Genomic DNA, 16,421 nt, shown 5'->3' with positions numbered 1-16,421 from the left:
TTGTTGTCTGTAATAAACAGGATGTTCTACCCACCACTGAGCCCCAGAGCTTGTTACTAGATGACTAATCCCCAGCAGTAATGGCTACAATGGCCCAGTTCCCTATTTTATTACTGTGTGCAGAAATTTGAAAGGCACCCCTCTCCCACCCCCATCTTCTCTTACATACTTTTGTACATCAATCCATTAAGAATCTGAAGTGTAATATATCTTACTCACTATTACCCTGTTAAATTGCTCTACAGCTGCCATGGGAGTAATTGCAGTGATCAGTGATTCAGACATCTTGAGCAAAGGGCTTTAAGTAGGTTTCATTATTAAACCTTCCAAAGGTCTTATTATTGAAATGAATCTGAGAGAGAGCAGTATGCCTCCTTGAGGCAGTCATACTAATGATTCTTAAGTTATGAAAAGATGTCAGACTCATCATCAATGTTGCGCTTGTGAGTACGAGTAACTGGGAATTTATCAACCAATAAAACCAACTGGCATTCTAAGAATGAAGAACAATAATCTCATTTTAAGTAGCATATGCAGTGCTGTGCAACCCTTTAAAAAGCTGCCTTTGGCCAGGCGTGGTGGCTCACACCTATAATCCCAATACTTTGGGAGGACAAGGCAGGCAGATCACCTGAGGTGAGGAGATCAAGATCATCCTGGCTAACATGGTGAAACCCCGTCTCTACTAAAAATACAAAAACTTAGCTGGGTGTGATGACACATGACTGTAATCCCAGCTACTCAGAAGGCCGAGGCAGGAGAATCACTTGAACCCAGGAGGCAGAGGTTGCGGTGAGCCGAGATTGCACCACTGCACTCCAGCCTGGGCAACAAGAGCCAAATTTTGTCTCAAAAGTAAATGAATAAATAAATAAATAAGCTGCCTTTGACCGGGCACAATGGCTTAGGCCTATAATCCCCACCATTTTGGGAGGCCAAGAGGGTGGATCACCTGAGGTCAGAAGTTCGAGACCATCCTGATCAACACGGCAAAATCTTATCTCTACCAAAAATACAAAAATTAGCCGGGCATGCTGGTGCATGGCTGTAATCCCAGCTACTCAGGAGGCTGAAGCAGGAGAATCGCTTGAACCCGGGAGGTGAAGGTTGCAGTGAGCTGAGATCTCACCACTGCACTCTGGCATGGGTGACAAAGCAAGACTCCATCTCAAAAAAAAAAAAAGAGCTGCCTTTGCTCACTGAAGTATTGCTTATAAGAGCAAATACTGGAAACAACTCAAGTGCACACGTATAAGGAACTGATTCAATAAAGTAGGAGGCAGCCATCCACCCAATGGAATACTATGCAGCTCTGATTTAAGAATGAGAAAGCTTTCTCTGTACTAACAAGGAAAGATCCCCAAGACACACTGTTAAGGGCAAAACAGTACAGAACAGGTTACTATGAGCTACCTTTCATGTAAAAGAGTATGAGGGGGGTAAGAACAAATGTTCATATTTGCTTTTATTTATGTAAACACTCGATGGATATATAAGGAGCTATTAAGAGTGACATATAAGGTGGAGGAGTTCTACAGGGTGCACCAGACAGGGCTGGAAATAATATTAAAGATCTCAACATATGCCTTTCAAAATAACTTTTCATATTTTTAACTTACCTTTACTACCTATTTGTTTGGGTCAGGGCTCCATTTCCTCCACTTTGGGACCAGGTAATCAGGCTTCAGACTACGTACCTCTGCCTGTCAGAAGTCACTAACCTCATGAAAGGAGTAATTTAGGTTAAAGGAGGAGCAAAGCTATTACTCAACTGTTTCCTTAGAAAAGGAAAAACTGGGCTGGGCGTGGTGGTTCACGCCTGTAATCCCAGCATTTGGGAGGACAAGGCGGGCAGATCACAAGGTCAAGAGATCGAGACCAGCCTGGCCAACATAATGAAACCTCATCTGTACTAGAAATACAAAATTAGGGCCAGGCATGGTGGCTAACGCCTGTAATCCCAGCACTTTGGGAGGTTGGGGGGGGGCGCCGATCACGAGTTCAGGAGATCGAGACCATCCTAGCTAACACAGTGAAACTCTGTCTCTACTAAAAATACAAAAAATATTAGCTAGGCGTGGTGATGGGGACCTGTAGTCCCAGCTACTCGGGAGGCTGAGGCAGGAGAATGGCGTGAACCCAGGAGGTGGAGCTTGCAGTGAGCCGAGGTAGTGCCACTGCACTCCAGCCTGGGCAACAGAGCGAGACTCCATCAAAAAGAAAAGAGAGGAGAAGAGAAGAGAGGAAGACAAAAATTAGCTGGGCATGGTGGCACGGGACTGTAATCCCAGCTACCCAGTAGTCTGAGGCAGGAGAATGGCTGGAATCCACGTGGCAGAGGTTGCAGAGAGCTGAGATCGTGTCACTGCACTTCGGCCTGGGCAAGAGCGAGACTCTGTCTCCAAAAAAAAAAAAAAAAAACCTGATAAAACATATGGGCCCCTAAAATTTGAACATTTAGATGCAAGACTGAGTTAAAATATCTTTAAAACAATAAAAAATGTACAAACAGCAGAGGTGTGACAATATGCTAAAAAATATATAAGGAGAGTGAAAGAGCAGGTTAGTGGTCCTCCTTCCCTGCTCCCTTTACAGTTTGATTTCATCCTTGGCTTTTCATAATGTACTTTTGTAAAGAGGGCAGATACGCATCCAGGTCTAGGATTACAACTACAGGTGTCTGTCTGTTTATTTGTTGAGACAGAGTCCCACTGTGTCACCCAGGCTGGAATGCAGTGGTGCAATCTCGGCTCACTCCAACCTCCACCTCCCGGGCTTAAACGATTCTCCTGCCACAGCTTCCCAAGTATTACAGGCACCCGCCAACACGCCAAGCTAATTTCTGTATTTTTTGTAGGGACGGGGTTTCACCATGTTGGCCAGGCTAGTCTCAAACTCCTAACCTCAAGTGATCCACCTGCCTCGGCCTCCCAAAGTGCTGGGATTACAAGCATGAACCACTGTGCCCGGCCTGGATTGCAACTATTTTAAGACCACGTTCTGCACAATGCCTTTTTTTAAAAAAAATTTTTGAGACGAAGTCTCACTCTGTAGCGCAGGCTGAGTGCAGTGGCATGATCTCAGCTCAACGCAACCTCCACCCCCCGGTTCAAGCGATTCTCCTGCCTCAGCCTCCCAAGTAGTTGCAACTACAGGACCCGCCACAATCCCTGGCTAATTTTCTGTGTTTTTAGTAGAGATGGGGTTTCACCATGTTGGCCAGGTTTGTCTCAAACTCCTGACCTCAGGTGATACGCCCACCTCAGCCTCCCAAAGTGCTGGAATTACAGGCATGAGCCACCGCACCCAGTCACAAGTGCTATTTTATTAAATACTTCTGTGGTCCCCCTTCCCCAGACAAAAAGAAAAAAGGAAAAAGGAAAGGGGAAGTCATTGTTCAGGGCCGGTAAAGGGTTTATCTAGCTTTGTGGTATAAACGAACTCATAACACTTAATAAATTTAATAATATTTAATAATATTTAATAAATTTAATAAATGTATTAATATTTAACAATATTTAATGGATTTAATAAATTTATTAATATTTAGCAATATTTAATAAATTTAATCCATTGCCTAGTCCTTACATCAAAACACCAAGGACAACTAGGCCCTCCTACCTCCTCGTAGCTTCAACTAGATAAATGCAAACATGTTGGCTCACGCCTGTAATCCCAGAACTTTGTTTTTTCTTTTTCTTTTTTTTTTTTGAGCCTGAGTCTCATTCTGTTACCCAAGCTGGAGTGCAGTGGTATAATCCCAAATCACTGCAACCTCTGCCTCCAGGTTCAAGAGATTCTCCTGCCTCAGTCTCCTGAGTAGCTGGGACTACAGGTGCCTGCCACCACGCCCGACTAATTTTTTGTATTTTTTTTTTTTTATTAGAGACGGGGTTTCACTGTGTCAGCCAGGATGGTCTCGAGCTCCTGACCTCGTGATCCAACCGCCTCGGCCTCCCAAAGTGCTGGGATTACAGGCGTGAGCCGTCTCTTATCATTCATTCCCTAAACAACACCCAGAGCGTCTCCTGAAAACTTAAATTAGGCCAGGCGCGGTGGCTCAAGCCTGTAATCCCAGCACTTTGGGAGGCCAAGATGGGCGGATCACGAGGTCAGGAGATCGAGACCATCCTGGCTAATACGGTGAAACCCCGTCTCTAATAAAAAGTACAAAAAACTAGCTGGGCGAGGTGGTGGGCGCCTGTAGTCCCAGCTACTCAGGAGCCTGAGGCAGGAGAATGGCATAAACCTGGGAAGCAGAGCTTGCAGTGAGCTGAGATCCGGCCACTGCACTCCAGCCTGGGTGACAGAGCGAGACTCCGTCTCAAAAAAAAAAAGAAAAAAAACTTAAATTAGATCATTTAATTCAGGGGTCAGTAAACTTTTTCTACACAAACCAGATAGTAAACATTTTAGGCTTCTGGGCCATATGTGCTCTGTTGAAACTACTCAACTGTGCTCTTGTAACATTAAAACAGCCATGGACAATATGTAAATCCATGGGTGACACTGTGTTCCAATATGGTTTATTCATAAAAATAGGCACCAGGCCAGATTTGACCCATGGGCTGCAGTTTGCCGACCCCTGATGTAATTGCAGTGCTTCCTACTCCATTGGAATTAATCCAGATTCCTTTCCATGGCCTAGAAGGTGCTCCATCCTCATCTGAGTATTACTGGCTCCTTCAGGCTCCACTATGCTCCAGCCACCCTGACCATCTTTGTGATGCTTAAACACTATGCCAAGTCCGTTCACATCTCAGGTCCCTGCACTCGATGTCCTACCCATCAGGACCACTCTTGCCCAGATCTTCTTTGAGCTGCCTCAGCTCAAATGTCACCTCCTCAGAGAGGTCTTCACTGCCCACCCCAATAGGTCAGTGCCCATCCCAATGCTCAAATATTCTAACTCCCACAGCTCCATTTATTTTCTTCAAATTACTTATCACCATCTGAAAACATATCATTTGTTGCATGTACATAGCCTGCTTTCCCACCACCACATCACCACTAGAATGGAAGCTCCCTGGGAACAGAGACTGTCTTACTCATTCTCCCTAAGTTCCCAGCACCTAGATCTGTGCCTGGCACTTAGCAGGGGCTCAAAAAATATCTGTTCTCTAAACTGTTATTGCCTCTAGTCTCACTCCTTCCAACTCACTGGTATCCTCACTACCACTAGTGATCTTTGGAAAACACAAATGGGGCCAAATATGGTGGCTCATGCCTGTAATCGCAGCATCTTGGAAGACTGAAGTGAGAGGATCCCGTGAACCCAGGAGGGTCAGGCTGCAGTGAGCCATGATCATGCCACTGCACTCCAGCCTGGGATACAGAGGGAGACCCTGTCTCAAAAAAAAAAAAAAAAAAAAAAAAATTAGCACTGTATGGTGGTGCACACCTGTAGTTCCTACTACTTGAGCGGCTGACGCAAGAGAATCCCTGGGCCCAGGAGTCTGAGGTTACAGTGAGCTATGATTGTGCCACTGCATTCAAGCCTGGGCAACAGAACAAGACTCTGTCTCAAAAAAAAAAAAAGAAAGAAAAAGTGGGCTGGTAACAGTGACTCACGCCTGTAATCCCAGAGTTTAGTACCTCTTTTTAGCCTTTTAATTTCTGAAAAGCAGGAGGGCAGAAAAGATTAATCAAATTAAACACAACAGCAGGGAGGCCACAATGAGGAGGTCTCCAGGGGTCTTTTAGCAAACTTCCTAAAACATGTCTCAGCTGTGTAGAAATAAGATTTTACTGGCCGGGCGGGGTGGCTCAAGCCTGTAATCCCAGCACTTTGAGAGGCCGAGACGGGCGGATCACGAGGTCAGGAGATTGAGACCATCCTGGCTAACACAATGAAACCCCGTCTCTACTAAAAATACAAAAAAGGCCGGGCGCGGTGGCTCACGCCTGTAATCCCAGCGCTTTGGGAGGCCGAGGCGGGCGGATCACAAGGTCAGGAGATCGAGACCACGGTGAAACCCCGTCTCTACTAAAAATACAAAAAATTAGCCAGGCGCGGTCGTGGGCGCCTGTAGTCCCAGCTACTCGGGAGGCTGAGGCAGGAGAATGGCGTGAACCCGGTAGGCGGAGCTTGCAGTGAGCCGAGATCGCGCCACTGCACTCCAGCCTGGGCGACAGAGCGAGACTCCGCCTCAAAAAAAAAAAAAAAAAAAAAAAAAAAAGATTTTACAGTTGCGGTGGTGTGGGCCCGTAATCCTAGCACTTCGGGAGCAGAAGCGGGGCAGATCACTTTGAGCTAAGGGCAACACAGAGGAAACCCCCGTCCCCTCCCCCACCCCCCAGTCCCACCCCGGTCTCTACCAAAAACACAAAACTTAGCCAGGCCTGGTGGCAGGCGCCTGTAGTCCCAGCTACTCAGGAGGCTAAGGCAGGAGAATTGCTTGAACCCAGGAGGCAGATGTTGCCGTGGGCTGAGACCGCACCACTGCCAGCCTGGGTGACAGAACAAGACTCCGTCTCAAAAAAGAAAAAAAGAAAAACAAAACACAAGGTTAAGAGAGACCTCAAACCTTACAGATACAAGTTTAACAGGGACCCCAAAGCAAAAAATCCCAGTCTTTTTTCTCCCAATCATTGAAACACTAGGGGGGTGTAATAGTTTTGCAGCCTAGCTGTAGCAGGCTGATGCCCACAAGATGCCCATATCCTAATTCCGGGAACCGGTGAACATGACCTTACACAGCAAAAGGGGCTTTGCAAGTATAATGAAATTAAGGGTCTTTGGCCAGCTTGTCCCCGCAGGGTTTATGTACTCACCTGGATCCTTATAAGAGCAGAGCAAGTGATGGAGAGCAGAGGGAGATGTAGCGATGAAAGCAGGAAACTCGCGTCACTGGAGAAGGGCAGCACAAGCTGAGGAGAGTAGGCCGCCTCCAGGGCCAGGAAATGGAATCTCCCGCAGAGCCTGGGAAGGCACCAACCCTGCTCCCACCTTGACTCTGTGGGACGGACTGTAGAATTCTGTGCTGTTTTAAGCCACTAAGTGTGTGGTAATTTGTTGCAGCAGCAACAGGGAACTAGTATTGTAGTGAAGCCTCAAAACCCACCTGAAGGGGCCAGGCGCAGTGGCTCGTGTCTGTAATCCCAGCACTTTGGGAAGCCGAGGTGGGCAGATCACTTGAGGTCAGGAATTCCAGACCAGCCTGGCCAACACGGTGAAACCCCATCTCTATAAAAAATACAAAAATTAGCCAGGTGTGGTGGTGCATGCCTGTAACCTCAGCCACTCAGGAGGCTGAGACATGGGAATTGCTTGAACCCGGGTGGTGGAGGCGAAGGTTGCAGTGAGCCGAGATTGCGCCACTGCACTGCAGCCTGGTGACAGAATGAGACTCTGTCTCAAAAAAACAAAAAAAACCCCACCTGAAGAAGGTTTCCAGTACTGCCAGCAGTCCCCCGTGCAACACCCAGAAGCAGACATTCCTTTGCTGCGGGCCATGGACAGGCAGAAGGAAGCGCCTCCTCATGGCAGAGGCCTACCCAGGAGAAACCCAAGGGAAGGCACTGCCAGGCCAGCCCCTCTGCCAAGGCCATTTTCTTTTCTTTTTTTTTTTTTGAGACAGTTTCACTCTGTCTCCCAGACTGGAGTGCAGTGGCACGATCTCGGCTCACTTCAACCTCCACCTCCCCAGTTCAAATGATTCTCCTGCATCAGCCTCCTGAGTAGCTGGTATTACAGGAGCACAGCATACCTAGCTAATTTTTGTATTTTTAGTAGAGATACGGTTTTGTCATGTTGTCCAGGCTGGACTCGAACTCCTGGCCTCAAGTGATCCACCTGTCTCAGCCTCCCAAAGTGCTGGGATTACAGGCGTGAGCCACCACACCCAGCACTCATCAAGGTCTTTGATGGCAGGTTTTTCTAGGTGATCAGTCCTTGTCTGGTCTGGCTGTGTCCCACTTTCCCTCTCACCAAGTTGGAACCCCTAGCTAGTTACCAGAGGAGGAGAGTGTGTACCCGAATCCCAGCTTGGTATTAAGGAAGGAGACCACTACTACTCCTGCTGCCCTCCTCCCCGCACCTTGTCTAGTTCACAAGACAGGAGGAAAGAGAGAAAGAAACCAAAGTAAGATAAATAGCCAGACAACCTTGGCACTACCACCCGGCCCTAGGAATTTAAAAAAAAGTAGTAATAATAACATCAACCCCTGACCTAAACTACTTGTGTTATCTGTAAATTCCAGACACTGTATGAGAAAAAGCATTGTAAAACTTTTTGTTCTGTTAGCTGATGCATGTAGGCCCCAGTCACATTTCCCATGCTTGCTCGATTTATCACAACCCTTTCACATGGACCCCTTAAAGTTGTAAGCCTTTAAAAAGGCCAAGGATTTCTTTTTCCGGGAGCTCGGCTCTTAAGATACGAGTCTGCCAATGCTCCCCGCCTAATAAAAAACCTCTTCCTTCTTTAATCCGGTGTCTGAGGAGGTTTGTCTGCGGCTGGTCCTCCTACAGTATGGTTCAGATCTGCATTTAACTCATGAAGCCTGGTTGCTCCCCATGCCCTGGAGGAAAAAAGGGTCTCACTGCAGGTATGATACAGGACGGGCCTGTCCCCAGAACCCTGTGAGAGGGAAGCCCAATGTTCCACCAGGTTGGCAGGGCTGGGGAAGGGAGAGTTATGGTAGCCCCAAGACTAAAAAGACGCAGCAGAGGAGCAGGACAGCGCTCCCGTGGAACTCATACCGCTGCCTGAGGGGGATGAGGGAGGAGTGCACCAGCGCGGCTTTTCCCCTCCCTCCCTGCCATGTTACTCTGATCCCCTCCAGGTGAGCTGCCCACTTTGGGCCCAGGGTTGCCGCTGGGGCCTGTACCCAAATGCAGCCCCCCATGGCCATGGCCCCAGGAGTGGGGCAGAGCAGGGAGGAGTCCTGGACACAGGAGACACAGGGGCAGGAGGGAATGGGCCTCAAACTCCAGGAGGGGACCCTTCTCATGGGTCCTGCTTTCTGGCCTCTCCTCGCTTACTCCTGGGCTGATCACCCTGGGAAGAACGGAGCCAACGTTTCTCACCCTCAGGTCCGAGAGGTTCAATTACCGTGCCCTTAGAGAGGTGCAAGCCCCTGAAACGATGCAAGGTGCCCGGCCTAATCTTTATATTATTAGTAGAGATGGGGTTTCACCATGTTGGCCAGGTTGGTCTCGAGTTCCTGACTTCAAGTGATCCGCCTGCCTCGGGCACCCAAAATGTTGGAATTATAGGCGTGAGCCAAAGCGCCCAGCGAGCCCTATTTATTTAAGCCTGTACATTTTGCCCTTGTTAAAGTATTTGAACATTCAATTATCATGTTTTCTTTCAGCAGTCCCTCCCGGTTGCACACTTGGATAGTTTTTTTATTTTCTTAGACAGGGTTTACCTCAGTCTCGCAGGATGGAGTGCTGTGATGGGATCACAGCTCATTGCAGCCTTGAACCTTGGGGTTCAAGTATCTGGGAAGCTGAGGTGGGATTTGACAGATGGGGTCGTGCCATGTTGCCCAGGCTGCTCTTTAACTCCTGGCCTGAACGGTTCCTTCCGCCTCGGCGGCGCGCGGACATAGTTTTCTAGTTTTGACCCACAGAAACACTGTGCTGGGTCAGAGTTTGTCAACTGCCCTTCTCCAGCCAGCAACACACAGAACATGCTGGGGAAATCGCGGTTACCAGGCTCTACCCTGAGGAGAAAACACCCCAGCTCCAGGCACGGTAACGTCACTGTGACGTCGCCGAAGGCTTTGCAGTATTATGTAGCCAAAGACCCGCTCTTGTGACGTCAGCGAGGTCACGCGCCTGTGACATCACAGAGACCCGGCCCTCACGTGGAGCCAATCGGAACTCGAGGAGCGGCCGCTGGGTTTCCAGGAGCGCGCATGCGCAGACGCGTGGCCCCGACTGCCAGTCAATGTCCGCAGGCTGCGGGTTATTATCCGCAGGCTCCCACCCGGCCCCCGCCACCGATAAGCTACAAGGAGGAGCTTTACCACTGGCTCTACTACTACTACTTGCGCGACTTCTCAGCCTGCGGCATAGGGCGCAGCAAGGGCCTGACGCTGAAAGAGCAGGCGCTGCGCGCCAAGCGGCTGTCGCCTGGCGGGCACAAGCACAAGGTCGGACAGAAGCTCCTCAGTGGCCACCGCAAGCCCGCTAGCTCCGGCTGCAGCCCTTGCCGCACACTCGCCTCACCTGAGCCTGGGTACGTCGCTCCCCAACACCTCCCCCAGCCACGTCCCGGGGACCCCGGCTGCGTCCCCCGCCGCCCGGCGCCGCTCATCCTGTGCAGGGTCGGCCCCCTCTGAGGCTGCCCCGCATTAGGGAGCTGCACCCCCGGCTTGACCTCTGATGGCCGTTGCAACAACATCAAACTTTGGAACTTTGTAGGGGGGTACAAGGGGCTAGGAAACGAAGAAAACATCTTTTTAAAAATATAAGCGATCGGGCCGGACGCAGTGGCTCACGCCTGTAATCTCAGCACTTTGGGAGGCCGAGGCGAGTGGATCTTGTGGTCAGGAATTCAAGACTATCCTGGCCAGCATGGTGAAACCCCGTCTCTACTAAAAATACAAAAATTAGCCGGGCGTGTTGGCGGCCACCTGTAATACCAGCTACTCGGGAGACTGAGGCAGAGGCGGAGGCAGAGAATTGCTTGAACCCGGGAGGCGGAGGCTGCAGTGAGCCGAGATCGCGCCACTGCACTCCAGCCTGGGCGACAGAGCGAGACTCCGTCTAAAAAGTGCTCTTGCTCAGACTGAAGAAAGTAATTGGGCCGGCCCGGTGCCTCACGCCCTTAATCCCAGCACTTTGGGAGGCCGAGGCAGGCGGATTTCTTGAGCTCAGGAGTTCCAGACTAGCTTGGGCAACTTGGTGAAATTCTGTCTCTACAAAAATACAACAAATTAGCTGGGCATGGTGGCGCGCGCTTGTAGTCCCCGCTACTTGCGGGGCTGAGGCTGGAGGATTGCTTGAGCCCAGGAGGTGGAGGCTGCAGTGAGCGTGATCTCGCCACTGCACTCCAGCCTGGTCGACAGAGTGGGACACTGTCAAAAAAAGAAAAAAGAAAAAGAAAGTAACTGATCTGTGTTTTTGTCTGATATCCTACAGGATACTGAAGGACCTGTTCAAAGTATTTTCTGTAACTCCAACTGTAACTTGGTTCTAGGAAGACAGAATCCATATTTGGTCAACCGACCTTTTCGCCCTCACTTAAGTTTACTGCTTCGATATCTTTTCCTTACTAATTGATTGTTAATTAAGTAGTGTCCAAGTGAGTTAGCCTTTTTTAGGGTTTATTAATTAAAAGAGAGCATCAAGAGTAACAGTTTAACTTCCAGGTTTTTTTTTTTTTTTTCCAGTTACTGTGGTAACTCTTTTCAAGTCCACAAATGATTTTGTTCTTAACTGTAAAGAAGAAGTTAGAAATATAAGTGGGGAGAGAACAAAGTTAGGAATATGTGTAAGATTTCTACCTAAATATCAGCTGGGCGCAGTAGCTTACACCTGTAATCCCAGCACTTTGGGAGACCAAGGTGGTCAATCGCCTGAAGTCAGGAGTTCGAGACCAGCCTGGCAAACATGGCAAAAGCCCATCTCTACTAAAAATGCAAAAATTAGATGGGAGTGGTGGTGGGCGCCTTTAGTCCCAGCTACTTGGGAGGCTGAAACAGGAGAATTGCTTGAACCTGGGAGGCCAAGGTTGCAGTGAACCGACATCATGCCACTGCACTACAGCCTGGGCGACAGAGCAAGACTCCATCTAAAAAAAAAAAAAAGAAAGAAAGAAAGAAAGATTTCTACCTAAATGTCACATACTGTTCTGAAGGTTAATATTTGGTATTCTGATGTATATTGCACAGTGTGTCAACCTCAAATAATCAAAAGGGTCAGAATCTAAAGGGAGTTTATTCATGCAGAGAGTTTAAGGAGGGTCACCTGGGAAGCACAGATACCCAAGAATGGAAGACAGTGTTCCAAGGCTTAGAAGTTTGGGATCACTTGCATAGACAAAGTTTAGGGAAGCTTAGCAGAATTTCAGCATCTCTCCGTGTAAGGCTTAATACATACTTAAAACATATCTGATTGGTCCGGGTGGTCTTTCTTTCACTTTGTCACCCACGCGGGAGTGCAGTGGTGCAGTTGCAACTCAATTACAGCCTCAGCCTCCCTGGCTCAAGCGATCCTCCCACCTCGGCATCCCTAGTAGCTGGGACTAGAGGCATGCACCAACACACCTGACTAATTTTTGTATTTTTTGTAGAGACAGGGTTTCACCACGTTGCCCAGGCCAGTCTGAAATCCCTGGGCTTAAGCAGTCCGCTCACCTCAGCCTCCCAAAGTACTCGGATTGAATGCATGAACGGCTGCACCCAGACAAGGTGGTCTTTTTTTTTTCAGGAAAGGTGTATTTAACCTTCTACACTGAAGATGTAAGTCATGGGGTCTTTTGTGCCATCTGGTGTGAGTTAGGTACAGAACAATAAAGGAGGCAGTTAATCTGTAACAAAGTTGAGTGATTGGAAGGAGAGGAGGACTAGTCTCTGGTCTCTCATAGTCATTTACCGACTGAAAATAATAAGGAAGGAATAAATTATAATTTAAGAAGCAGAAGTTACGAACATGCTATGTGACTCTGTCAGGGTGTAACTTCCTTCGAGGCATAGTAAATCTTATAGGGGGTCCTGAAACTTTTTTCTTTTTTAGTTACTAGGATCTCTGCACTGTTGATCCCACAACAATTCTTCGAGGTAGATGCTGCTATCCACTTTTTCGTTGTTTGTTTTTGAGACAGAGTCTTGCTCTGTCATCCACGCTGGAGTGCAGTGGCGTGATCTCGGCTCACGGCAACCTCTGCCTCCTGGGTTCAAGCAATTCTCCAACCTCGGCCCCGCCAGTAGCTGGGATTGGAGGTGCCCACCAGCACACGCAGCTAATTTTTGTGTTTTTAATAGAGACGAGGTTTCACCTTGTTGACCAGGCTGGTCTCGAACTCCTGACCTCAGAAGATCCACCCGCCTCAGCCTCCCAAAGTGCTGGGACTGCAAGCATGAGCCACCATACCCCGTCCGGGAGGGAGAGGTTACAGTGAGCCAAGATCACACTACCACACTCCAGCCTGGTTGACAGAGTGAGACTCTGTCTCAAAAATAAATAAATAAATAAATAAAATACTTAGGATCTCCATTTCTGTGGGTCAGGAATTCAGGAGTGACAGAGCTGGGTCATTTGGGCTCAAGGTGTCTCATGACATTGCAGTCAAGCTGTCCACTGAGACTGCAGTCACCTAAAGCCTGTTTCCAAGATGGCTCGCTCATGTGACTGCTGACCGGAGGCCTCAGTTTCTGTCACATGAGCCTCTCTACAGGCTACTTAGGTGTCATGGTGTGACAGCTGGCTCTCCCAAGTGAGTAATCAAAGAGTGAGCAAGAGGAAGCCACAGAACCTTTTATGATGTAGTTTACAAAGTTGCAAGCCATCACTTTTGCTTTTTCCCATCTGTCAGAAGGGAATCATGTAACCCAGCCCACACGGATAGGAACTGTGCTCCGCCTTTTGAAGAGAGTATCAAAGAATTTGTGGACGTATTTTAAATGACCATACTATGTTTAATTATTGCAAGTACGGTCACTGTAGAAAAATTGGAAAATAGGGACAAGCAAAAAAAAAATCACTTGTAATTTCACGACTCAATGGATAGCATTACTAGTTGGGTGTATATAATTCCAATATTCAAAATATATATTTTCTCAAAATATAAACACACTAGATGTACTGTGGTGTAATCTGCTCTTTCACTTAATGTATTTATGTATTATAAAAAATACCTTTCATGTCAAATATTCTTTCCTTTTTTTTTTTTTTTTCATTGAGATGGAGTTTTGTTCTTGTCACCCAGGCTAGAGTGCAATGGTGCAATGTCCGCTCATTGCAACCTCTGCCTCATGGGTTGAAGCGATTCTCCTGCCTCAGCCTCCCAAGTAGCTGGGATTACAAGCATGCGCCACCACGTCGAGCTAATTTTTTGTGTTTTTAGTAGACACAAGGTTTCACCATGTTGGCTAGGCTAGTCTCAGACTCTTGACCTCAAGTGATCACCCACCTCGGCCTCCCAAAGCGCTGGGATTACAGGCATGAGCCACCGCACTTAGCCCCTCATAACATTTTTTAATGGCTGCACACATTTCATCATATGTATGTATCATAACTTATTTAATGAATTCTGTTATAGGACACTTAGTTTGTTTACAGGTTTTCCCTGTTTTACACATTTTGTTAAATGAACATCCCTACAGCACATTTATTTGTGCAATCATGACTGTTTCTTAAATCCCTAGAAGCAAAATTTTTGCAACACAGTTTGCATAATTTTAAACTTCAAATGCCTGTTACCTAATTTGAGCAGAATTTTTACTGCAATAATCAAGAGTCCATTTGGCCAAATTCCTTATCTATGACAACACCTGTGAAAGTTCAAATATTGATAACTGTAAGTGAATTTGTTGAGAGTGACTGAAATCACTATGGAATGAGAAGTTGCTATAAAAATTTTACTAAAGAGTGAACTGGCCAGGCGCAGTGGCTCATGCCTATAATCCTAGCACTTTGGGAGGCCAAAGTGAGCAGATTGCCTGAGCTCAGGAGTTTGAGACCGGCCTGGACAACACAGTGACATCCCATCTGTGCTAAAAATACAAAATTGGCCAGGCGTGGTGGTGGGCACTTTAATCCCAGCTACTCGAGAGGCTGAGGCAGGAGAATCACTTGAGCCCAGGAAGCGGAGGTTGCAGTGAGCCGAGATCGCACCACTACACTCCAGCCTGGGCTACAGAGTGAGACTCTGTCTCAAAAAGATAAAATAGGGAAATGCGAGTGTGTTAGCACCAGCACCAACACACTACCAAACAGTTTTCCAAAGTGGGGGCACCAGTGTAAACTCCCATTAGAGCTGTATGGATTTCTCTTACAGCACGTCCTCTAAATCTTCGGCACTGTTAGTGTTTCCAGCTTTAGGATTTTTGGTGACTCTATAGAGGGATCTCATAGTGGGTATTTTGTTCGTTTTGTTTTTGGGTTTTGGGTTTTTTTTTTTTTTAACAAAATATATTCCAATTTAAAACAGAGTTCATTTCAGGAGAAAGATATGAAAAGTCAACTTCCATCGGTGTCTGGATTAAGGGCCAGGGCCAGTGGCCACGGAAGGTGACACTGAGCCGCTCCTCAGCCCCTCCTCCTGTCCCCCAACGTGCATGACACATGCATTTCAAACAATAAAAGCTTTGAAAACAGCATCGTAGAGCCAGGCACGGTGGCTCACGCCTGTAATCCCAGCACTTTGGGAGGCCGAGGCGGGCGGATCACGAGGTCAGGAGATCGAGACCATTCTGGCTAACACGGTGAAACCCCGTCTCTACTAAAAAATACAAAAAACTAGCCGGGCGAGGTGGCGAGCGCCTGTAGTCCCAGCTACTCTGGAGGCTGAGGCAGGAGAATGGTGTGAACCCGGGAGGTAGAGCTTGCAGTGAGCTGAGATCCGGCCACTGCACTCCAGCCTGGGTGACAGAGTGAGACTCCGTCTCAAAAATTAAAAAAAAAAAAAAAAGATGAAACAGCATTGTATAGAATATTCTTTTTTAAATAAGGTTGAAATTGTCTGAAATCAGGACAGTGTAATATACAAGTATCACGGGGTCTTGTCCACTAGGCCAGCCGCAGGATCTGCTGTCACCACTGGGGACATTGGCAAGGGAATGACCCTCTAGGGGAGCCAGGGGACCCAGGACGTGGGTCTTGCAGTGGCCAGGGCCTGCTGCTGCCTGGGCATGACATGGTCAGAGAAGGTGGTCGGCACTCACGAGAAAGCATTGGCAGGTGAGATTTCACCAAGGTGAAAACGCACACCCCACACGTGGTCCCACACATGACACGGGTGGGGGTCGGCTGCCCCTTCCCTGACCTGAGGGTGTCACTGATGTGAGAACCACTGCCTGGGACTCTACTGGGGCAGGCACCCCTACCCCAGGCCTGCAACACCAACCTCTGCTTTTTTGAGGGGTCGGGGGATCAGGCACTCGGATCCAGAGGACCCAGGCCAAGACGGTTTGGTGGCCTCAACCTGGCTCTGGGATGCTTGGCACAGCCCCCTCCCCTGGAAGGGCTAATACTAAGCACCCCAGTCTGCACGCTGGGCGATTCCACCCTTGTGCCAGGTCCAGGTCCCCTTGTGCGATCTGGGCCCTCAGAGATGCCACAAGTCCAGGCCCCCTAGAGGGGTCCGCTGCCGGCAGTGGATACACTGGCCCCGCCAGGGGTGGCACCATCTGCTCCCCCAGGGCACGGCCGGGCCCCAGCACTCACCATGGGGGTTTCTGGCGCCAACCCTCTTAAGTAGACATTTGGCACAAAAAAAAGGACGCTTCTGGGAGAGACAAAAGCG

At 48.4% G+C, this 16,421-nt stretch overlaps 1 protein-coding gene across 1 annotated transcript; it reads left to right on the top strand.

The window, feature by feature from the left end:
- The first annotated feature begins 9,855 nt into the window (after positions 1-9,855).
- On the top strand, positions 9,856-15,856 carry LOC139362945 (nuclear protein 2-like). Its single transcript, XM_071095308.1, has 2 exons — positions 9,856-10,190; positions 12,940-15,856. Exons 1-2 carry the CDS (start codon positions 9,868-9,870, stop codon positions 12,959-12,961), a joined length of 345 nt encoding a protein of 114 aa, XP_070951409.1. The 5' UTR covers positions 9,856-9,867; the 3' UTR covers positions 12,962-15,856.
- Positions 15,857-16,421: the final 565 nt, after the last annotated feature.

The sequence above is a fragment of the Macaca nemestrina genome, chromosome 4, assembly GCF_043159975.1.
Source record: "Macaca nemestrina isolate mMacNem1 chromosome 4, mMacNem.hap1, whole genome shotgun sequence".
NCBI lineage: Eukaryota > Metazoa > Chordata > Mammalia > Primates > Cercopithecidae > Macaca > Macaca nemestrina.
This window is presented reverse-complemented; position numbering and strand designations above follow the sequence as displayed.